This window comes from Populus trichocarpa, chromosome 2, assembly GCF_000002775.5.
Source record: "Populus trichocarpa isolate Nisqually-1 chromosome 2, P.trichocarpa_v4.1, whole genome shotgun sequence".
Taxonomy (NCBI): domain Eukaryota; kingdom Viridiplantae; phylum Streptophyta; class Magnoliopsida; order Malpighiales; family Salicaceae; genus Populus; species Populus trichocarpa.
Genome location: NC_037286.2, coordinates 20,867,224 through 20,892,517, shown reverse-complemented (window position 1 = coordinate 20,892,517; position 25,294 = coordinate 20,867,224). Strand labels below are relative to the sequence as shown.

The window sequence follows — 25,294 nt, the reverse complement described above, 5'->3', positions numbered from 1 at the left end:
ACTATGGCTGGATGGTCATGACCAAATTGCATGAGGAGAGAACCAAGTTTTAAGATACCAAATTGCACCTTCACCAATAACAGAGCATTTCATTTATTTTCTTTGCTACATTCAGCTAAACTTGGAATGCATTCGGAGAAGAAAGAAATAACGAAGACAATTAATGAGTCATGTATAGGGTAATGGATGTGAAATTAATCAGGCAACGAGTTTAGCAGATTCCCACTCCACAGCCTTCTTCAGGAAACTGTCTTCTTCCAGGACCATCTGAACAGGCAAGAAACCCATACCACTGGCCATGGCTAGCATCATTTGCTTGGTCTCTGACTTGAACTCTTCCAAGTCCACTGTCCCATTCAAGTCATGATCAAATTGGACAAAAAGAGAATCATAGACGAGAGCAAGCTCATCCGGGTCTGTTTCCACATCCACGCCGAAGTGGGTTTCCAATAACCTCAAACACTGCAGCTCCTTCAACATTTCCCCGTAGGAAAGCCGGCCATCATGGTCTGAATCAAGGTGGGCGAAGCGGTCACATATTTGCGCGTTGAATGCTTCCTCGTCCTCTAGAAAGTTGACAATGGTGGCACCATCCAAAATCTCCACACTCATTTTTGGTCTCTCGCAATTTACTCACAAACTAGAACTAGAGAAGGTTTAAAACCGTAAATTAAAGGGAAGCTTTAGAGAGAACTAATTTGATGTTGATGAATAAGAAGTTGGTCTTGTGCTCATTTATACGTATATGAGGGGCACACAGACAGTTGACGTGAGGGGCACTCAGAAATATAGTGAGCACCCAGTTATTTGACTCTTTGCATAATCCGCTGCTTCGAGGATGGGTCCGTCAGCCACTAAAAAATTATTAAACAGGTGAGCCATCAGTCAGAATCTAATGGCAATGGCAACTTGGGAACGGGCTTTTCCCCTAATAAAATTCGGTGGGCTAGCCGTGTTTATAAAGTCGAAAATCAAATGAAAGTTGACTTCTCCTTGTAGACGGACCGACCATGTTCTTTTTTTTTTTTTTTTTTGATTCACGTGGGGTGTCCGGGCCAGCTTACGCGCACCACGATTATTCCCCACGGCCCACTGGACATCCTGCAAGCCCAGGAGCAGGTAAGGCACCGCGGGGGTGACAGGCGTGCACATAGAGGGTCCAACCCGGGAGGGAGGGCGGAACAAGTCCACGATGGACCACAGCAGCTAGACCCTCAAGTGCTGGGTACACACGAGAGCTCGAACCAGGACACTCAGGCAGGGCAAAGCCTGCCAAGACCACTGAGCTACAAGCCCCGTGTGTATGTTCTTTTTCTTCTTCTTTTTTTTCCGCAATACACAACAAAAATGAAAATATGGTACTTTCGGTTTGATTTTACCTATTCTACTTGTATTGTTTGTCAAAATGTTTTTTATTTTTTTAACATAAATATTGGGCATATAGTTCTATTAGAGATTTAAACAAACTTTAAGGATAGAACTGAGTTTTTTCTTTTTTTCAAAGATGGACTTTTAGAACTTGATGCTTGCAATATTCTTTACTTATTTATTTACATGTCATGTTTAATAGATTACTTAATCATTTATTAAAATTATCCTATGTACTTATTTATATAAACCATTTTTTTATACAAAAGGATTAAAAAAAATTAAAATTAAAAAGAATAAGGATCAAAATTAAAATATAAAATAAATTTTATATTTGATTGAAGAGTGAGATTGAAAATAAAAATTAATTTAATGAAAGGACAAAAAAATCCAAAAACAAAGAATAAAAATTGATTTAAAAAATCAAAAGAATGTTCTGATTGAATGGTGAAATTGAAAAAAATAATAAATTTTACAAAAAATCAAGAAGAAAAATTAGAAATCAAAACAATAAGGACCATATTGGAAAACATAATACCATTAATTTGAATTGAATGATAAAATTAAAAACCAATAAAACTTATACAAAAGGTTCAAGGTAAAAACATTTGAAACTCAAAGATTGAGAACCAAATTGGAGAATATAATATTTGACAAATTAAGATTGAAGGATGCAATTGAAAACAAATAAAACTTCTGTAAAAGGGCCAAGACCAAGAAGCCCTTTAATTCCAGGTTTAAATTGTTTTTCTATTAATAGTATTTTCATTGACACACTGTGTATTTTAATTGTTTATTATTTTTTATATTTTTTATTTTATTGCTGATATTATAATAACTAAAAATCATTATGAAAAAAAATAAAATTTCTCCTTTATGCCAAGTTTAATTTTTTTTACTTACAATGGTATTTTGGTTGTTTTACTGTGCTAAATGATAAAAAATTCATTATTCTCCATTAAATTTTAAAAGATTTTAATATGTTTGAAAGCTAATATTAAGTTTTTTAGGTGGAGAAGTAAAAATATTATTATACTATTCTAGTGAACAATCACTATAGTATAGAGTTATAGTACCTTTTTAAGGTAAAAAGGTCATTAACTTGACTCATATTTCTTTTGTTTCTTTAGAAATATTGTCGTCATTTAAATATTTTTTTTGTGCTGAAAAAAAAAAGTCTAGCTCGTAGTGAGTCACTTACCACCAATCTCTAAAGTAGCTTTTAAGTACTTAAAATATTAATAAATAATCACAATTGAAAACTTAATAAAATATGTTAGCAAGAGATTTCACTAGTAATCAATTTTTTTTTTGTAGGGCCTAAGCCGAGTTTTGGTATGATCAAATTTCACTAGTAAGTTGAGCTCGTTAAAGTTTCTTGATACTTCTAAGCCAGCCAGCCAAGCTTAAATTTATTTCTTATAAATTAATCATTGGAATATAAATAATAGAATATAATGAAGGAAAAAATTATAAAACTTGTTTATATAAGTTCTATGATATATTTTAAAACTTAAGCAATTATCTATAGTATAAAATATTTGTTTATAAATTTTTTAAAAAAAAAACTAAACACCATCAATCTTTTATTATAGGGCTAATGATGTCTTTGCCTTCCATTACAAAAATCAAATGGCCTTTTTGTTGGGTAAAATGATCTTTCCAGGCAATTCATTTGGTATTATAAAACTGATTGGGGGTATAATGGTCTATCAACTTTTTTTACACAATTAAATGACATAAATCCCCTTAAAAAGTCAACAAAAACATAAATTTAAAAATAGTAAATTTTCTTTATTTTCCTTAAGTAAAAAAACTAAAAAAGTGGTCAAGGGGTATTATGGTATTTTTGATGTTATTTTTGTTATAATCTATTTGAATTAAGGGTAAATCAGTCTTTTAATAAAAAAGTAATAATAAAAAATAAAAAGTAACTTACGTGTGCATAGCATAACATGTACCAACTACTGAACATTGTCATCGTCCTTGGGGCAGCACTTGCAACGTTTTACAATAGTAAAAAGGGACCAAGTACCATGTCATCCAAACCATCCAGTGACAGTGCAATTGATGTGGAGGTGCAAGAAGTGCAATTCATGGTGGTTCGATACTGGTGGGATTTCCCCCAATTTTTTTTCTCTTTTCTCCTTGGAATACATGTTATGTAAGTAAAAATTCAGAGATGTCCTTCTATTTTTTTTTTATAATTGTGGTCCTTCTTTTTTGATTGGTCTATATTTGTTTTGGATACTTTTGTTTTTCTAGTTTCATCCCTTTTCATATCATTTTATTTAATTTTATCGTTTTATTTAATTTTTATATTAAATACAATACTCATTCTTTTAAATACTGCTTTTTTAATCATTTTCTTGATTTTTTTTTTTCAAATTTATCCCTCAACATTTTACTTCACTTATTTTTTTATCTGATTTTGGTCCTCATTCTTTTAATTGTTTTTTTTTATTATTTTCTTAATTTGTTTGTTTTTTCAATTTTGTCCCTTAACATTTGATTTTATTTATTTATATTCAATTTTGGTTTTCGTTCTTTTAATTGCTTTTTTTTTTTATCATTTCCTTAATTTATTGGGTTATCCTAGGTCTCGAGTTAGTTGATTAGTACTTAAAAGTGTATTTTTATCAAGGTTTTATATCATTATTTTGCACTTGAAGTATCAATAACTCCTTAACTAGAGCATGTTTTATAATAACAAGTCTGATAATATAAGATACATTTAATTTATGATAAATGTTCATTTTAAATGCAGGCCTATCACATAAATCAAAGGATTGATTGATGAGTTTAACTACTGAAATTGAGAAGATAAAGAGAGGGCTAAGCTTAGAAAATAGATGCTAGTTGAATTCAAATTGAAACACCATTCGGTTATTGAATCATAACTGGAGTTGTAGAACTTGAATTTAGGTCTGGTTTATATGGATAGAAAGCTAAGACATAGGCCTAAAACTTTCATGAGAGTTTAAGATTCAAAATGACCGTTTTCAAGTTCAAATTGTAGCAACAACAAAGAAGTCAGAATCTGTTCTGCAGACCAGACACTGTTTAGTGTTCAGCCCATATCTCGAGTTCTAGAAGTCCAAATGACCTCATTCTTGTTTTTTTGGAAAGCTGAGACAATTGCCCAAAACTTTCATGAGGACTATCTATTCAAATTCTGATGTTAGCAATGACGTTTTCTCAGACAAGAAGATAAGGATTGTTACCAAGTCAAGAGGTAGCCACCCACACAACAATTAATCATCAAATCAATAATTCTGAATTTTGGCCTATAAAATGAGGCATTTGCCATGAATTTAGGCATCTTGGTTGTTCAGATCAAGATCTTGCTCTTGCTCTTGCTCTTACTCTCTTTCTTTGTATTTTGTAATGTTCAAGTTTTATTCCATATTATATTTTTCTTAATCTCTTGTTTATGCTTTTCATTTCCTTTACTATACTTATATAATTATGTTCTTATCTTGTTTATCTATGTTTCTCTTATTCATAATGTTCAGCTAAGTTTATTATGTTAAGGTGAAAAGGTTACACTAATGGTATAAGAATAAGTATAGTATAAACTCAACATGGACTTTAATGTTTGATACTAACATGTTTTGTATTTATTATCTTACTTACTCTTAATACCTTGCTTGTTATATGGTTAATCTAGATTTGTGTTGAACAACCCTTGGTACAACAAATACTTGGCACTTTCATAGCCCAACTGTATGGTATAACCGACACATGTGCTATGAAAGGAACTTGATTTGTTGTTAACATAAGTTATCACCATGCATACCTGACAACATTTACAAGTATTGACATTACTCAAATAAGATAATTAATATAATCATGTTAATAAATTATAATCCGATTGTAACCTCCTTTGTGTATGGTTTCTAGTTGAATAATAAAAAGAGTTTATATTATACTTATTTGAAATACCATTAGTGGATCCTCTAACCTTGACAATTGTTTTATCCTTGTTTAATCCTTACATCAATATACCATAAAATTCTCATAAACTCTTTGTTTTATTAAATATATATATTATTTGTAATTTATATAGTTCACCTCCCTGTGGTTCGACCTCGGTCTTACTGGGTTATTTATTACTTCGACACTCCTGCACTTGGGATAAGACATCAACTTTTTGATCATGTCATTAGTCAAGTTAACTGGGTTGTTTTTATTTATTTTTTCAATTTTATCCTTTGACATTAGATTATTGGGTCTTGAACTTTCTTATTTTTTATATTTTTCCTTTCAATGAGGTTATCCCAGGCCACGGGTTAGTTAAGTTAACCTAGGATGACTTATGTTTTTTTTCAATGTTTTTATATTTATTTAACTTCGATCCTTTTTTCTAGGTCATTTTTTTTAAATAATTTTTAATCTAGGTCTCATTTCACAGGTGGCAGGCTAGTAGAGTTAATTCATGTTGACACAGTTTTTTTCTTCGTTGTTTTTTTTAAAATTGATTTTTTTTTTAAATTTCATCATTTAAAATTAGGTTATTGGGCCTTGAGTTTTGTTGTTTTTTCACTTGCCATTCTACAAGGTATCCTGATTTCATATCCCACATGTTCGTCAACTTAACCCAGGTTGACTCAAGTTATCATCACTTAGATATATTTTTTTACGTTAGAGAATTTTTTACTTGACTTGCAGCGCAGTACTCGAAAAACAAATCTAGTATTTTTCTATGCGATTTGTTCTTTATACACATTTTTAGTAGTTAATTAATGTATTTTCAAAGTTTTTTTAAAATATAAAAAAATATTAAGTTTGTTATTTTTTGAAAGAAGGCAAAAAACCAAGTAAAAATCAATGTTGCGAAGGGAAAATTATTTGAAGTGCAATTGCATATATATATATAAAAAAAAAGCCAACACTCTCGAAGAAGTCAAAAGGAAAGTGACAAAAAGAGAAGATAAACTTTTCCATGCTATCAATAATACATACATGGAATTTATAAATACAAATATAAATAGAATTGTTGCGTTGGAATTGAGTTTATTATCAAACAAACCAATGTGAAAAATTAAGTTTTAAAGAGCAGTGATCCAACAGACCCCTTGTCCCTCCCTCCCTCTCTCTCTCTCTCTCTCTCTCTCTCTCTCTCTCTCTCTCTCTCTCTCTATATATATATATATATATATATATATATATATATATATATATATATATATATATCTTCACTTTGACACCTGAAACTCTAAGTTGAAATAGCACTAACAATGGTTATGAAGTGTGTTGCTACCTCTGCACTCCGCGCCTTTTCATCGTTGTCACCATCATCGTCATTTAGGAGTTTCGGCTCATCAACTAGGCATTTACATGTAAACAAAGCAATTCTATTTTCTAATCACTTTTCATGTTATAAATTTTCACTATCGATTACTACTTTTTTCCTTATTCACTACTTCCATACAAATAGAGTTGTTGTGTTGGAATTGAGTTTATTATCAAACAAACCACTGTGAAAAATTAAGCTTTGGAGAGTAGTGATGGACCAGACCAACGAACCCCCTTGTCCCTCTCCCTCCCTCCCTCCCTCCCTCTATATATATATATATATATATATGTCTTCACTTTCACACCTTAAACTCTCAGTTGAAATAAAACTAACAATGGCTATGAATCGTGATGATACCTATGCAATCCACACCTTTTCGTCGTTGTCACCATCATTGCCATTCAGGAGTTTCGGCTCATCAACTAGGCATCTCCATGTAAGCAAAGCAATTCTATTTTCTAATCAATTTTCACGTTATAAATTTTCACTCTCGAGTATTGCTTTTTTCCTTATTCACTGCTTCCATACAAATAGAGTTGTTGTGTTGGAATTGAGTTTATTATCAAACAATCCACTGTGAAAAATCAAGTTGTGGAGAGCAGTGATGGACTAGACCAATGGACCCCCTTGTCCCTTGTCTCTTGTCCCTCGTCCCTTTCCCTCCCTCCCTCCCTTTATATATATATTGCTTACATGAAGATGCCTAGTGATGAGCCAAAACTTCTGAATGATGATGATGGTGACAATGATGTTAGTGTTATTTCAACAAGGAATTTGAGGAGTCAAAGTGAAGATATTAAGTGTTTCCCTCTTTTCAATGAAAACAAGTATTTGGCTTATGGAAGGCGGAGTCATCAACTCACGTACCAATCCTCCACTAATCCCAGTTAAACATTAGAGCCTAATGTAGTGATGGCATTAAATGATGTCAAGATGTTTAGTTCGTGTCTTTTATTTCCAAGAATATTAGGATGGCTAGTTTGTTGATTTTTTGCTCTTCGACTGTGTAATTGTCACAGAACTTGACAAGCATATTCATGATCTCCATGTCCTCATTGTTAAAGTAATTCAGATCAAACATAAAAGGAGGCCAGAATTCTCAATAATATGTTTATTATGAGTGTTTAAGTTAACCTAAATACAAAGGAATTATATATAGGTTAAACTGAAAATACTATTTTACCCTTAATAAATAAAACTAGATAAATATTACTTAACATCTCCCCTCAAACTCACGATGCGACATCTACAAGCATCGAGAGTTTGCTTACTAGAAAACAAAAACGAGATATGGAATGCGTCTTGGTAAAGAAATCTGCAATCTGCAAGGAAGAATGAACAAAAGGCAAAGTAATGGTGCCATGCTTGAGATGATGACGAGTAAAATGACAATCGATCTCAATGTGCTTAGTTCGCTCATAAAAACCGAGTTGTGAGCAATCTGAATAGAACTCTGGTTGTCACAATTCATAGGAGTAGGATGAGAAAAGAAAACTCTCATATCAGCAAGTAACCAACTTAACCAAACAATCTCTTTGGTAGTAAATGCCATGACAGAAGCTGAAGGAAAGTCGAAATACCAGATTTTGCAGAAGCGGAAGACAAAATATCACTCCAAATTTTTTATTTTTATGTTTTTGCAGAAACTGAACACAAATACCAAATTGCAGAAACTGAAGAGAAGAAGAAATACCAAAACAATTGCAGAGATAGAACAGAAATACCAAATTGCAGAAGTTGAAGGAAAGTCGAAATACCAGATTTTGCAGAAGCAGAAGACAAAATATCACTCCAATTTTATTTTATTTTTTGCAGAAACTTAACTCAAATACCAAATTGCAGAAACCGAAGAGAAGACGAAATACCAAAACAATTGCAGAGACAGAACAGAAGTACCAAATTGCATAAACCGAAGAGAAGACAAAATACCAAAACAATTGCAGAGACAGAACAGAAATACCAAATTGCAGAAGCTGATACCAAATTGCAGAAACCAAAGAGAAGACGAAATACCAAAACAATTGCAGAGACAGAACAAAAATACCAAATTGCAGAAGCTGAAGAATCTAAAATAAAGTTTCAGATATTAATTCTTCAGCCGCAAGCATAAAACCTGATCTTCATCCTCCATCTTTTAATAGGTCAAACAACCCATGTCTGATGTTTTGAAAAATGGATCTGAGGTTAAGCTTCAAAGGAATGCATTGAGCGTGCTGGAACATCCTACAGGGAATGAAGTGGATGATGATAACGATTTTGATACGAGCAGTGGCTTTGAGATTGGTGAACATGATTTCTACAAGGGCAGCGAGTTCCATAAAATTAACAAGCCAAGGGTTCGATCAACTAGGCTCTGATACCATGTTAAAGTAATTCAGATCAAACATAAAAGGAGGCTAGAATTCTCAATAATATGTTTATTATGAGTGCTTAAGTTAACCTAAATACAAAGGAATTATATATAGGTTAAACTGAAAATACTATTTTACCCTTAATAAATAAAACTAGATAAATATTACTTAACACTCATCACTACACCTTTCCACCCTGCATATGTTACGACAGAAAGGATTAAGAGGATAAAAAACCTGCAACTGCATGCTTCTCCTTATTGGAATTGGTTCTCATCACTACACTTTTCTACCTTGCGTATGTTACGGTAGAAAGGATCCAGAGGGCAAAAAAACATGCAACTGCTTCTCATTGCTGGAATTGGTTCTGATCATATAGATTTGAAGGCAGCGGCTGCTGCTGGGTTAACTGTTGCAGAGGTCATTGGAAGCAATGTTGTCTTAGTTGTAGAAGATGAGCTCATGAGAATCCTTACTCTTGTAAGAAATTTCTTACCTGGATATCATCAAGTTATCAATGAGGAGTGGAATGTGGCAGCAATTGACTATAAGGCTTATGATCTTGAAGAAAAGAAAGTGGGAACTTTTAGTGCTGAACGCATCGGAATGCTTTTACTCCAACGTTTGAAGCCTTTCAATTGCACTCTACTGTATCATAATAGACTTAAGATGGAGACAGAGTTAGAGAATCAGACAGGGGCAAAGTTTGAGGAGGATCTAAATTCAATACTTTCTAAATGTGACATAGTTATCATCAACATGCCACTTATAGAGAAAACAAGGTATGACTTTCAACTAATTTTAAACAAGGTATGCTTTCTAAATGAGGAGCACATATTGGCTAGTTGGTACCACTGATTTGTTTCTAAGAAGCATAGTAATACCACTATGATTGTCTGATTGACTCTTAACTCTACATGCAAAAAAGAAAATTAGAAAATATCTAATGATGATTAAGGTAGACCTAAAAAAGGTTTATGATTATTTTAGATAGGACTTTATCCTGGATGCTATCAGGGAGTTTGGATAGTTTCACTTCCTTGATCATAAAGTGTATCTTAATGACCTTGTTATAAGTGAGCTGAAAAGGTAAGATTTCAAATTCCTATGCTCCATCACATGGTATTTATCATGGAGATCCTTTATTCTTATATCTTTGTTTCATATATGGAAAGATTGATCCAATGGTAGAGACTACAAAGTGAATTTGTCTATTTCAGTAAAGAGGGTTTGATTATTTCTCTTCCTTTCTTTATTTACAGGGACGATAATAGATTGAGTTGACGATGAATTTTTCTCTCCCATCTCCACCTAGAAATTTTTAAATCTAGCACTTGACTTTATCTTCTATACAATTGGATTGGATTCGATGAAAGACTTTCTTCATTTGGCAAGTACCCACTTAGTACTTCATTTGATCTGGTTGTTCTATTTTTAATAAAATTTTAAAAAATAAAATTAAAGCTTAAAAAAAATTATATATCCATCCATAAATCATAAAACAATAAAATAGAATCTAAACTTTACATCTACATGTAAAACCATAATAATGCTAGGTGAATAATAAGATAAAAATCCATATACTATATTGAAAAATAAATTACAATTCTATAAAATATAAAAGGGTTAAAAAAACCACGTAGAAGTTGAGTCAAGTGATGGGTCAAGTCAACCATTTATTGACCTCCACATCCATCTTTAGTTAAATTGAATTGAATTTTATTTGTTTTTCAAATGGACAAAAATACAATCTAATCAACTTAAATGACATTGGATTCCAAACTGGTCGGGTGAAGTTATCATCCTTATTTGTTGATGACTTAATTATTATTTTTTTGCAAAACCTGATTTGAAACAAATCAAACATGCCTTTTGCAACTTTTTGGGAAAACAATGTTAGTGTGGCTAAAAACTAGACTGTTTTATTCGTCTAAGGGTGGCTTGTGATATCAATTCATATTCGGGGTTTGCTTTAACGGAAAAGCTTTGGTAATATTTTGCTTTAAGAGGTATTTGCATGTTGAGATCATTAAGCATATTAAAGCAAGTAATGCACAATATAAATTTTGAACTGATTTACATAGATCATATAATGAATTTAAAGTGAGAAACTATTGTATGATATATATTAGATATGAATGGTTTCCTTACGAAATTAATCGAAAATTGCATGCACGTAATGCGGGGCCATTCAAAATGCTATAACGGGTGGGTTCAAATGCTTATGTTCTTGATTTACCGCTTGATTTTGGCATTAGCTCTACATTTAATATTGATGATTTAATTGCATATCAAAAACCACATTCTATTCTAAACGACCTCTTTGAGATGTCACCTAACTCCCCTCTTGATGATCCTATTGAATCCTCTACTTCTTTCACCTGATCTCAACACAAAAAGATAATATTGATGCTATTCTAGATGAGCAAGTTATTTTTACCATGAATTGTGTGGTTTGACGGTTTCTAGTTCATTGGGAGGGCTGACCTGATTTAGATTGCACTTCGATCACCAGAGAGACTTTGCAGTAGATTGATTCAAATCTTTAGGAGTGCTATCAGGGCCATCCAGAACTACACTCAACAGGGTCGATTTTTTCCAACCCCGGAGAGTTGGTGGGGACACTAGACCCACACTGCAGATTACACAAGTATATGAACAAAAATGACGTAGGATAGCCCAGCCTGTCACTCTTTAGTTGGAAGACTGGACTCTTTTGGACCTATTTCATTATTTTATTTTATTTATTTGAGTTATTTATATTAGACAATTTTAATTGATGGTTAAGCCTAATAGTTGGATGTTTTAGGGTTATATTATTTTTATATTTTTCTTTCAGTTTGAGAGAGGTTTTTATGATTAAATAGAAATGACAAACTTTTGTTCCTGAATTCTCTCTTCTTCCTTTTCTTTTTCCTTTCTTTACTTTTAATTTTTAACTTTTTTCTTTAAAATTTGGTTCTGTATTGCTTTAATTCTTTTTATTTATTTTTCCGCATCACATTCTCAACAGGTTTGGAACGATGACTTGAATACTGGGCGTCTTCTGGTATCCCTGTTTGAGCTGTTTGGCGAAAGCATTCTCTCCTTCATTCCATCTCCTGAGATGTCATTGTTTTTGTGATCCAATGCGGGAAGTTTGTAAATGAGGGGCACACAGACAGTTGGCGAGCAGTCAGAAATATAGTTAGCACCCGGTTTCCATTTGGTTTTTGCTTTTCTGACATGCTTCTAATTACCCTTTGCTACATGGTTTTTGGACGCTTTGCAGAATCTACTGCTTCGAGGATCGGTCGGTCAGCCACTAAAAAAATATTATTAGAACCATCTTAAACAGGCGAGCCATCAGTCATAGTCTAATGGCAATGGCAACTTGGGAACGGGCTTTTCCCCTAATAAAATTCGGTGGGCTAGCCGTGTTTATAAAGTCGAAAATTAAATGAAACTTGACTTACTCGATGGTCGCAAAATGGTGTTGCTAAATTTGAAAACCCCCCGTCAAAAACACCGACAGCGGTCAATTTCCCTTCTCCTTCCGAGATAGACCATGTTCTCTTTTTATTTATTTTTTCCCACAATAATTAAATATCGTACTATATGTTTGATTTCACCTATTCTACATGTGTTGTTTGTCAAACATTAAATAATGGGCATATAGTTGCCTTAGAGATTTAAACCAACTTAATTAAGGTTCGAACTGAATTTTTTATTTTTCAAAGATGGACTTTTAGAACTTCTTAGAGATTTAGGTCCCGTTTGTTTGCTGGAAAGTAGTTTTCTTTTGGAAAGTGAATTCCGGGAAAAGTGAATTCCGGAAAAGTATTTTTCGATGTTTGGTAGTGTAATGGAAAATAAGTTGAAAAACACTTTCCAGTGTTTGGTTATGTCATGGAAAATGAGCTGGAAAATAACTTATTAATGTTTTATTCTCAAGTTTATTAAAATAATGAGGAACAAATCTTACAAAGTAAAAAGTTGAATGAGAATGAAATTGAAAAAAAATATAATTTCATAAATTATCTCAAATAAAATAAATAATAATCAAAATAATAGAGATCAAATCTAAAAAATTAAAAAAAATAAAAGGTGAATAAATTAAAATAATAATAATTAACATTTCATAAATTATTTCAAATAAAAAAAGTAACAATAAAAAAAATAAGGATCAAATTTGATAAATAAAAAATTTCAATAAAAAAATGATAAGAAAAAAGAAAATAACAATTATAAAAATAAGGACCAAAATTAATATAAAAATTAAATTTTAAGAGATGGAATTGAAAAATAAATATTCAAAACAAATTATATATAGCAATCAAAAGTTTGAGGATCAAATTTGATATAATCAGCAAATAATGACATTTCTAAATTTTTCACAACTTCCGGAAAGTGTTTTCCGCCCAAATTTTCCAGGAAAACACTTTCCTGAAAACCAAGCCAAATTTTCCTTTGACTGGAAAGTGCTTTTCGTTGACCAACTTTTCTAATGGCAAAAAAACACAGGAAAGTTTGGAAAGTGGTTTCCCGGAAACCATTTTCCGGAAAACAAACACAGCCAAAAGGGAAAACATTTTCCTGGAAACCAAACCAAATTTTTCTTTGACTGGAAAGTGTTTTCCGTTGACCGGAAAGTATTTCCGTTGACTGAAAAGTGTTTTCCGTTGACCGAAAAGTGTTTTCCGTTGACCAACTTTTCTAATGGCAAACAAACACAGGAAAGTTTGGAAAGTAATTTCCCGGAAAGTGAATTCCGGGAAACAAACATGGCCTTAAACAAACTTAATTAAGGTTCGAACTGAATTTTTTCTTCTTGTTTTTTTTTCCAGAGATGGACTTTTAGAACTTGATGATTGCAATATTCTTTACTTATTTATTACCATTTCATGTTTAATGGATTATGTCACGGAACAACGTGAAACGACTTGTTTTAAGTGTCTCTTGAGAGTTATTATTAGGAAAAAAAAATGTTTTAAGTTTAATTATAAAATCACAATTAAGTTTAGGAGTCGCCACTTAATATTATGATTACTAGAAAATCTATGGTCTGTGAAAGTCTAAGTAAGGGACTAATTGTGCAAAGAAAATACACATTATTCCCAGTGTACTCTACCTGAAATAAGCTGAATTCTTGTTTGATTGTTATTCTAAGTTAAGTTTATATTCGTTGGAATAGTCTAAGGTTTAAGGTTGATTTGCCTTTGTGAGGAAATCTATACCTTATGAGGTTGAATCCTAACTTTTCTAAAGTCTAAATTTTAGTATCGCATTTATATTGAACCTTTATTTTTAATACATGAGGGTATACTCAGCTGTATAATTTTACGCCCCCAAATATTAAAGTCTATATCTAAACCGTAATATAAAATGAAAAAAAATAATTGGTGAAGGGTTTTTGATATTTTGACCAAACCGTAACAAATAATCATAAACTAGTTATGATATCCATTTTACATTTTAAAATATGAGAAAAATACAATTTTTTGCTTTTTATGAAAACATGCTTGGAAAACTTTGAGGATCTGGCCATATACATGAAAAGAAAGGGCTTTTGAAATTTTTTTTGGAATTTTGAAAAAAGAAATTAATTTAAATTTTTTTGAATTTTTGAATTTTTTTGAAATGTTTCAGAAAGAACTGGGTATTTTAATATCGGATCTGTATCATATATTGTAATTTTACAATCCAAAATTGATAGAAAAACATGCGAGAAAATCACAATTTTTTTTAAAGGGCTTTTGAAATTTTTTTGGAATTTTTTTTGTTTTTTTAATATTATTATTTATCAATATATTATTATTATATATATTGGGCTGGGCCCGACCCAGCCATTTGGGCCGAACCCAACCCGGTTGGGTAGGCAACCCAATAGACCTGGCCTTTATCCTTTTTTTATAGGCTCGACCTGACCAAGCCATCATGGGTTAGGTTGGAATGGGTCCAACCCATCTTCACATGGTCATTGGCCCAGCCCAATGACCAAATGACCATGTGAGGTGGTTAATTTTTGCATGCAGAACCAACATTGGTTCTGCATGCAAATGGCTACCCCATTTGCATCTAAAAGAGGGAGGAAAAAGGTTACCAACTATGGGGGATTGCTAGTTAGCAGTGCTAGGAAGGCCGACGTGTTGTTGTCACCGTTGCTGATGACAAAGACGTTGCGAAAGAGGATGAAGAAGATGTATGGTGGAGAAGAAGAAAAGATTTGGTAAGAAAAACTGATTTTCACCAAATTTGGGCTCTGATTTCTTGATGCTCAGGGCATGGAATCCACCTCTATTTATAGAAGATGGAAGATGGATATCTTGTCTTTACTGGTGTCAAATCTTGGCCCTTGATTCAACACAGAAAGATCTCAACCATTGGTTCAAAGTTGCTATCATGACCTGAAAAAGTTGGTTGCTAAAGGCTGGTCAGGTTGGCCAATTTGGGGCGGCTGCAAGGACAATTGGCTGGCGAGATCTACTATAGGGTGAAGTATAATGTCAGCTCATCATGGTGGTATATGGTTTGTCTGGTTTGGTTGAGAAATGAAGCATTAAATGTCCTTGGAAAATAGCCACCCGGACAACTTTTTCGGGTCAAAAGAAGAAGACAATGAACAGTAACTGGACAATGCGTCGTCTAGTTGCCTTTTTTTTTTTACTGTTAAAAAACAACTCCATGACTTTAAATTAGGGTTTTTTTCAAAGTTCAATTTGGTCCTTCAGCTTTTGATTTCTTTCAATTTGACCCCTAATTGACTCCAAATTTTTTATTTAATGGAATTTTGCCCTTGCCGAATTTCAATATCAACCCTGAATTTCATTGTCCTTTCAATTTGATCCTTGGTCTTGGATTTATGCAATTTGACCATCAATTGACCATTAAACTTTAAATTTTCTTCAATTTCACCCCTGATTTTCATCAATTACCCCTTAGTTCAATGTTTTTTGCAAAATGGTCCATAGTTGCAAATCTCTTCAATTTAACCCTTAATTGACCCCAAAAGTTTGATTTTCTTGCGATTTTACCCCTAATTTGAACCACTTCACTTTATAAAAATTAAATTTGATCTCCTAAAATTTTAATTTTTTCAATTATGTCCAAATTAGGCTTTCAAACTTAGATTTTCACCAATTAAGCCCCTAATAAAATTAATTTGACCCATTTAAAGTATAATTAAGTCCTTACACCTAATTAAATCCTTTAATTGGATCCAAATTAATTCTTAAAGATAATTAAATTATCAATTTAGCCCATGATTAAATCAAATTGGCCTATTAAAATTTTAATTATATCCCCGGGCTTAATTTTTAACCATATTCATCCATTAACCATTTAATTTGACCTTGAATTTGCATTGTCTCTCCAATTTTGGGTAAAATGGGGTACAATTAGGCTTCCAAAGTTGCAACTTAATCTTTCTATATGTTTGAAATCCTCTTCAGCCTACTTTTTCAAGTTGCTAGTTTTCTTGCTTTCTTTATTTTCTTTTTTGACTTTTATTTTGAAAAGAAAATAGGTAAATTTAGAAAATAACCAAGAAATGAGTTATGACAGTTTTCCCCCTCTTCAAAATGTTTAGAATGAAAGTCTCGTGCAAGACTTTAGACAATAAACTGTGTAAAGAAAAAGAAAAAGAAAGAGATTATGGACTCACTATATTAAAAAATTGTCAATCCTTCTGAAAAATGTTTGCAATGAGGGCTTAAAAGCGCACTAAGAGGAAAAATAGATAGGGATAAAAAGCATACTATCTAAAGAACGAGGGCTAGAAAGTGTAATCGAAAGAAAAAAAGATAGGGTTTCTAAAGAAAAAGATGATATTTGTGAAAGACTTTTGAAGTGATATGGTAGTATCAGGCAACTTGTCTATTAGTAGAATTCAAAGATTTTGAAATGTTCAATGACCAAATGAAAAACTCAAAGGTCTTTTTAAAGTAATCTCATTATAATGAGTGACTTATCCTGGTGAAAAAATACAAAGATTTTTTTCAACTGGTTTTATTGTAATGGGTGACCTGCTAAGATGAAAATGATAAAGATTTTTTAAAAATAATCTCATTATAATAAGTGATTTACTCAAATAAAAAATACAAAGATTTTTCAACAATCATTATCCACATCTTCACAAGAGGCTGAAAATTTCAGGAACTAGAAGCCTGCAAGTGTGTTGTTTTGAAGCATCTAGGTTATTTGTTCAAGTTGCGTTCCTGTATATATAGGATATTAAGTGCTTCCCTCTTTTCAACGCGGGAAGTTTGTTTCACATGCATGCTAAACAAATAATGATCACTGTAGTGTTTGAGTATTATGTTTTGAAAGTGTTTTTAAATAAAATTAAAAAAAATTTATTTTTTATTTTGCTTTAAATTAATATATTTTTTATATTTATAAATTATTTTGATATGCTGATATCAAAAATAATTTTTTTTAAAAAAAAAAACAATATTTTAATGTGTTTTAGAATGAAAAACACTTTGAAAAGTAATTGTTACCAGTCTCTCAAATACCTTGATTTATGTGTTTAGAGCATAAAATATAATTAAACCGCACCACATATTCGCCTCAAAGTTTTTATTTAACTGAACTTTATATTAGGATAGTTATTTCTTTAATTTTCATCTGTTCCCCTGGACCTGACACACGATGACTGAGATGCATCCAGCTCAATCCTTGTGCCCATGTATCTATTAGTTGATGAAGCCCTCTTGAAAGAGGAAAGATATTCGTGTTTCTGTCAGCCTTTTGTTATATTAACTATGGCTGGATGGTCATGACCAAATTGCATTAGGAGAGAACCAAGTTTTAAGGTACCAAATTGCACCAATAACAGAGCATTTCATTTATTTTCTTTGCTACATTCAGCTAAACTCGGAATGCATTCGGAGAAGAAAGAAATAACGAAGACAATTAATGAGTCATGTATAGGGTAATGGATGTGGAATTAATCAGGCAACGAGTTTAGCAGATTCCCACTCCACAGCCTTCTTCAGGAAACTGTCTTCTTCCAGTACCATCTGAACAGGCAAGAAACCCATACCACTGGCCATGGCTAGCATCATTTGCTTGGTCTCTGACTTGAACTCTTCTAAGTCCACTGTCCCATTCAAGTCATGATCAAATTGGACAAAAAGAGAACCATAGACGAGAGCAAGCTCATCCGGGTCTGTTTCCACATCTACGCCGAAGTGGGTTTCCAATAACCTCAAACACTGCAGCTCCTTCAACATTTCCCCGTAGGAAAGCCGGCCATCATGGTCTGAATCAAGGTGGGCGAAGCGGTCACATATTTGCGCGCTGAATGCTTCCTCGTCCTCCAGAAAGTTGACAATGGTGGCACCATCCAAAATCTCCACACTCATTTTTGGTCTCTCTTAATTTACTCACAAACTAGAACTAGAGAAGGTTTAAAACCGTAAATTAAAGGGAAGCTTTAGAGAGAGCTAATATGATATTGATGAATCAGGAGTTGGTTCTGTGCTCTGTGAAATAAAGAGAAGGTTTCGAGATAACTGATTTGATGTTGATGAATAAGAAGCTGGTCTTGTGCTCATTTATACGTAAATGAGGGGCACACAGACAGTTGACGAGCAGTCAGAAATATAGTTAGCACCCAGTTTCCATTTGGTTTTTGCTTTCTGACATGCTTCTAATTACCCTTTGCTGCATGGTTTTTGGACGCTTTGCAGAATCTGCTGCTTCGAGGATCGGTCGGTCAGCCACTAAAATTTTATTATGAGAACTATCTTAAACAGGCGAGCCATAAGTCTTAATCTAATGGCAATGGCAACTTGGGAACGGGTTTTCCCCTAATAAAATTCGGTGGGCTAGCCGTGTGTATAAAGTCGAAAATTAAATGAAAGTTGACTTTCTCGAAGATCCCAAGATGGTGTTGCTAATTTCAAACCCCCTGTCAAAAGCAGCGACAACGGTCAATTTCCCTTCTCCTTCCGAGACGGACCATGTTCTTTTTTATTTATTTTTCTCACAACACAACAAAAATGCAAATATTGTACTATAGGTTTGATTTCACCTATTCTACTTGTGTTGTTTGTCAAACATTAAATAATGGGTGTGATAGAGATTTAAACAAACTTAATTAAGGTTCGAACTGAATTTTTTCTTGTTCTTGTTCTTCTTCTTTTTTTTTTTTTTCCAGAGATGGACTTCTACAACTTGATGCTTGCAATATTCTTTACTTATTTATTTCCATTTCATGTTTAATGGATTATGTCACGGGCGACGTCAAACGACCCATTTTAAGTGCCTCTTGAGAGGTATTATTAGGAAAGAAAAGAGTTTTGGATGTAACTATAAAATTATAATTAAGATTTAAGAGTCGCTACTTAGTATAATAGTTACTATGAAATCTATGGTCTGTGAGAGTTTGATTAAGAGACTGATTGTGCAAGGAAAATGCGTATTATCTCCAGTACAGCCTACCTGAAGTAAGCTACATTGTTATTTAATTGTTATTCTAAGTTAAGTTTCTATTCGTTGGAATCGTCTAAGGTTTAAGATATATATATATCTCTCTTCGTGAGAAAATCTATACCTTATGAGGTTGAATCCAACCGTTCTAAAGTCTAAATTTTAGAATTGCATTTATATTGAACTTTTATCTTTAATACCTGAGGGTGTACTCTACTGTATAGTTTTACGCCCCTAAATATTTAAGTCTACATTTAAACCATAATATAAAATGAAAAAAATAGTTGGTGAAGGGTTTTTGACATTTTGGCTAAACCCTAACAGATAATCATAAATTAGTTATGATATCCATTTTACATTTTAAAACATGAGAAAAATACAATTTTTTGTTTTTTTTATGAAAACATGCTTGGAAAACTTTAAGGATTTGACTATATACATGAAAACAAAATATTTTTTGTTTTTTTGAAAGAGGAAATTAATTTAAAAATTTTGAATTTTTTTTTGAATTTTTGAATTTTTTTTTGAAATGTTTCAGAAAAAACTAGGTATTTTAATATCGGATATGTATCATATAGTATAATTATACATCCTAATATCATGCAAAATTGATAAAAAAAAAAAAACATGCGAGAAAATCACAAATTATTTGGAAGGGCTTTCGATTTTTTTAATATTTTAATATTATTTATTAATATATTATTATTATATATATTGGGCTGGGCCCTACCCAGACATCTGGGCCAAACCTAGCCGGGTCGGGTCATGCTGCCAGGCAGCCCAATAGACCTGGCCTTCATCTTTTCTTTTTTATGGGCTGGACTCGATCAAGCCATCATGGGCTGGGTTGGAATGGGTTCAACCCATCTTTACATGGTCATTGGCCTGACCCAATGACCATGTGAAGTGGTTGATTTTTGCATGCAGAACCAATGTTATGCTTGCAAATGGATCCTTGTTTGCATCAAAAAAGGGGAAGAAAAAGGTTACCAACTATGGGGGATTGCTAATTAGCAGTGCTAGGAAGGCCAATGTGTTGTTGGCAGCATCGCTGCAAGTGAAGATGTTGCGAAAAAAGAGGAAGAAGATGGCTGGTGGAGAAGAAGAAAAGATCTGGTAAGAAAAACTTATTTTCACCAAATTTGGGCTCTAATTTCTTGATGCTCAGGGCATGGAATGCACCTCTATTTATAGAGGATGAAAGATGAACATCTTGTCTTTACTGGTGCCAATCTTGGCCCTTGATTCGAAACAGAAGGATCTTAACCTTTGGTTCAAAGTTGTTATCATGACCTGAAAAAGTTGGTTGCTAAAGGTTGGTCATGTTGACCAATTTGAGGCGACACTGTGGCGGCTGTAAGGACAATTAGCCAGCGAGATCCACTATGGGGTGAAGTATAATGTCAGCTCATCATGGTGGTGTATGGTTTGTCCGATTTGGTTGAGAGATGAAGCATTAAATGCCCCTGAAAAATAGCCATCCAGACAACTTTTTCAGGTCAAAAAAAGAAGGCAATGAACATTAACCAGACGACGCGTCGTCTGGTTGCCTTATTTTTTAATGTTAAAAAACAACTCCGTTTTGGACCTTAAATTAAGGTTTTTTTTCCAAAGTTCAATTTGATCATTCAGCTTTTGATTTCTTTCAATTTGACCTCTAATTAACTCCAAACTTTTGATTTAATACAATTTTGCCCTTGCCGAATTCAATATCAGCCCCGAATTTCAGCACCTTTTTTAATTTGGTCATTGGTCTTGGATTTATGCAATTTGACCATCAATTGACCATCAAACTTTAAATTTTCTTCAATTTCACTCCTGATTTTCGTTAATTACCCCATAGTTCGATGTTTTTTGCAAAATGATCCTTAGTTGCGAATCTCTTCAATTTAACCCTAAAAAATTGATTTTCTTGCAATTTTACCTCTAATTTGAACCAATTGACTTTATGGAAATTAAATTTGGTCTTCTAAAATTCTAATTTTCTCAATTAAGCTCAAATTGGGCTTCTAAACTTAGATTTTCATCAATTAAGCTCTTAATAAAATTAATTTGACATATTTAATGTATAATTAAGTTCTTGCACCTAATTAAATCCTTTAATTGGACCCAAATTAATTCTTAAACATAATTAAATTCTCAATTTGGCCCATGATTAAATCAAATTGGCCTATTAAAATTCTAATTATATCCCCGGGCTTAATTTTTAAATAGATTCATCCAATAACCATTTAATTTGCATTGTCTCTCCAGTATGAAATCCTCTTCAGCCTACTTTTCCAAGTCGCTAGTTTTCTTGCTTTCTTTATTTTCTTTTTTGACTTTTATTTTGGAAAGAAAAAAGGTGAATTTAGAAAATAATCCAGAAATGAATTATGACAGTTGCCCCCTCTTTTTACAATGTTTATAACGAGAGTCTTGTGAGAGACTTTAGACAATAAGCTTTGTAAAGAAGAAGAAAAGAACGAGATTATGGACTCACCATATTAAAAAATGGTCAATCCTTCTGAAAAATGTTTGCAATGAGGGCTTAAAAGCGCACTCAGAGAAAAAATAGATAAGGATAAAAATCACACTTTCTAAAAAACGAGGGTTAGAAAGTGTACATGAAAGAAAAGGAGATAGAGTTTCTAAAGAAAAAGATTATCTTTGTGAAAGACTTTTGAAGTGATATGGTAGTACCAAACAACCTGTCTATTGGTAGAATTCAAAGATTCTGAAATGTTCAATTTGTCATGGGTGACCCACCCAAATAAAAAACTCAAAGATCTTTTCAAAGTAGTCTCATAGTAATGGATAACCTATCCAAGTAAAGAAACACAAAGATTTTTTTCGAGTGGTCTTATTATAATGGGCAACATGTCTAGATGAAAAAGACAAATTTTTTTAAAATGATAATATTGTAATGAGTATTCTACTCAAATAAAACATACAAAGATTTTTCAACCATCATTGTCCATCTTCACATGAGCTGAAAATATCAGGAGCTACAAGCCTGCAAGTGTGTTGTTTTTAACCATCCAGGTTCTTTGTTCAAGTAGCGTTCCTGCATATATAGGATATTAAGTGCTTGATGCTTCCCTCTTTTCAATGCGGGAAGTTTGTTTCATACGCATGCTAAACAAATCATGATGGAATTAGGTGTTTAGACGCACAACAGATTCGACTCGAAGTTTTAATTTAACTATACTTTATATTAGGACAGTTATTTCTTTAATTTTCATCTGTTCCCTCCACAAGCAAGTTCTTTTCCCATTCTGATGCTACTCTGTTCTACCAATTCCATTCCCTTGAAGCTAAATTTTGAGCGATGACCGAGATGGATCCAGCTCAATCCTTGTGCCCATTTATGAAGCCCTCTTGAAAGAGGAAAGATATTTGTGTTTCTGTCAGCCTTTTGTTATATTAACTATGGCTGGATGGTCATGACCAAATTGCACCAATAACAGAGCATTTCATTTATTTTCTTTGCTACATTCAGCTAAACTCGGAATGCATTCGGAGAAGAAAGAAATAACGAAGACAATTAATGAGTCATGTATAGGGTAATGGATGTGGAATTAATCAGGCAACGAGTTTAGCAGATTCCCACTCCACAGCCTTCTTCAGGAAACTGTCTTCTTCCAGTACCATCTGAACAGGCAAGAAACCCATACCACTGGCCATGACTAGCATCATTTGCTTGGTCTCTGACTTGAACTCTTCTAAGTCCACTGTCCCATTCAAGTCATGATCAAATTGGACAAAAAGAGAACCATAGACGAGAGCAAGCTCATCCGGGTCTGTTTCCACATCTACGCCGAAGTGGGTTTCCAATAACCTCAAACACTGCAGCTCCTTCAACATTTCCCCGTAGGAAAGCCGGCCATCATGGTCTGAATCAAGGTGGGCGAAGCGGTCACATATTTGCGCGCTGAATGCTTCCTCGTCCTCCAGAAAGTTGACAATGGTGGCACCATCCAAAATCTCCACACTCATTTTTGGTCTCTCTTAATTTACTCACAAACTAGAACAAGAGAAGGTTTAAAACCGTAAATTAAAGGGAAGCTTTAGAGAGAACTAATATGATATTGATGAATCAGGAGTTGGTTCTGTGCTCTGTGAAATAAAGAGAAGGTTTCGAGAAAACTGATTTGATGTTGATGAATAAGAAGCTGGTCTGGTGCTCATTTATACGTAAATGAGGGGCACACAGATAGTTGACGAGCAGTCAGAAATATAGTTAGCACCCGGTTTCCATTTGGTTTTTGCTTTTCTGATATGCTTCTAATTACCCTTTGCTGCATCGTTATTTGACTCTCTGCATAATCTGCTGCTTCGAGGATCGGTCGGTCAGCCACTAAAAAATTATTAAACAGGCGAGCCATCAGTCATAATCTAATGGCAATGGCAACTTAGGAACGGGCTTTTCCCCTAACAAAATTCGGTGGGGACTTACTCGAAGGTTCAAAAGCACCGACAGCGGTCAATTTCCCTTCTCCTTGTAACACGGACCGACCATGTTCTTTTTCTTCTTCTTTTTTTTTTCCGCAATACACAACAAAAATGAAAATATGGTACTTTCGGTTTGATTTTACCTTTTCTACTTTGTCAAAATGTTTTTTTTTATTTTTTTTAACATAAATAATGGGCATATAGTTCTATTAGAGATTTAAACAAACTTTAAGGATAGAACTGAGTTTTTTCTTTTTTTCATAGATGGACTTTTAGAACTTGATGCTTGCAATATTCTTTACTTATTTATTTCCATGTCATGTTTAATAGATTACTTAATCATTTATTAAAATTATCCTATGTACTTATTTATATAAAACCATTTTTCTTATACAAAAGGATTAAAAAAAATTAAAATTAAAAATAATGAGGATCAAAATTAAAATATAAAATAAATTTTATATTTGATTGAAGGGTGAGATTGAAAAGAAAAATCAATTTAATAAAAGAATAAAAAAATCAAAAAACAAAAGAATAAAAATTGATATAAAAAATCAAAAGAATGTTTTGATTGAATAGTAAAATTAAAAAAAAATCAATTAAAACATTGATACCCAATAAAAAATCAAAAATCAAAACAATAAATATCATATTAAAAAATATAATATCATTAATTTGAATTGAATAAAATTAAAAACTAATAAATCTTATATAAAAAGTTCTGATTTTTTGGCGCTTTGCAGAATCTGCTGCTTCGAGGATCGGTCGGTCGGTCAGCCACTAAAATTTTATTATTAGAACTATCTTAAACAGGTGAGCCATAAGTCATAATCTAATGGCAATGGCAACTTGGGAACGGGCTTTTCCCCTAATAAAGTTCGGTGGGCTAGCCGTGTTTATAAAGTCGAAAATTAAATGAAAGTTGACTTGCTCGAAGGTCCCAAGATGGTGTTGCTAATTTCAAACCCCCTGTCAAAAGCAGCGACAACGGTCAATTTCCCTTCTCCTTCCGAGACAGACCATGTTCTTTTTCTTTCTTTTTTTTCTTTAAAGAACATGGATTTTACTAAAATTATCCTACGTATTTATTTATATAAAACCATTTTTCTTATTTTCTACAATTTAATTTATTATTCTCATGCTCATCTCTTTTTTTTTTCAATGGAATAACTTTTACAAAAAATTAAAAAAATAAAAATCAATCAATTAAAAAACATAAATTAAACCACATATGGTATTAGTAATTTGAAACCCACTATCAAAAAGAGCAACAATGGTCAATTTCCCTTTCCCTTTTCAATCAAATCAATTCTTAGGTCATAATACAAGCCAAAATTGCAAATTAAATTACAATTACAAAATATAAAAGTTAGATAAATCATTGTAGCAATTTATAATACTTAAATTTTGTTTGTCCTTAAGCTTT

General features: G+C 32.7%; 4 protein-coding genes across 4 annotated transcripts; 1 reads left to right on the top strand and 3 right to left on the bottom strand.

Annotated features, from left to right (window-relative positions):
• Window positions 1–69: 69 nt before the first annotated feature.
• On the bottom strand, window positions 70–23,565 carry LOC7458271 (uncharacterized). Its single transcript, XM_002301556.4, has 2 exons — window positions 23,456–23,565; window positions 70–655 (listed from the first exon to the last, which is right to left on the bottom strand). The coding sequence occupies exon 2, from the start codon at window positions 610–612 to the stop codon at window positions 199–201; it is 414 nt and encodes a 137-aa protein (XP_002301592.1). The 5' UTR covers window positions 613–655; window positions 23,456–23,565; the 3' UTR covers window positions 70–198.
• LOC18096492 (formate dehydrogenase, mitochondrial) lies at window positions 7,361–9,876 on the top strand. Its single transcript, XM_006386733.2, has 4 exons — window positions 7,361–7,553; window positions 7,687–7,717; window positions 9,192–9,256; window positions 9,356–9,876. The coding sequence occupies exons 1-4, from the start codon at window positions 7,361–7,363 to the stop codon at window positions 9,874–9,876; spliced, it is 810 nt and encodes a 269-aa protein (XP_006386795.2).
• LOC18096493 (uncharacterized) lies at window positions 17,807–18,423 on the bottom strand. Its single transcript, XM_024595215.2, has one exon. The coding sequence runs from the start codon at window positions 18,363–18,365 to the stop codon at window positions 17,952–17,954; it is 414 nt and encodes a 137-aa protein (XP_024450983.1). The 5' UTR covers window positions 18,366–18,423; the 3' UTR covers window positions 17,807–17,951.
• On the bottom strand, window positions 22,869–23,462 carry LOC18096494 (uncharacterized). Its single transcript, XM_006386735.3, has one exon. It carries the CDS (start codon window positions 23,410–23,412, stop codon window positions 22,999–23,001), a length of 414 nt encoding a protein of 137 aa, XP_006386797.1. The 5' UTR covers window positions 23,413–23,462; the 3' UTR covers window positions 22,869–22,998.
• Window positions 23,566–25,294: the final 1,729 nt, after the last annotated feature.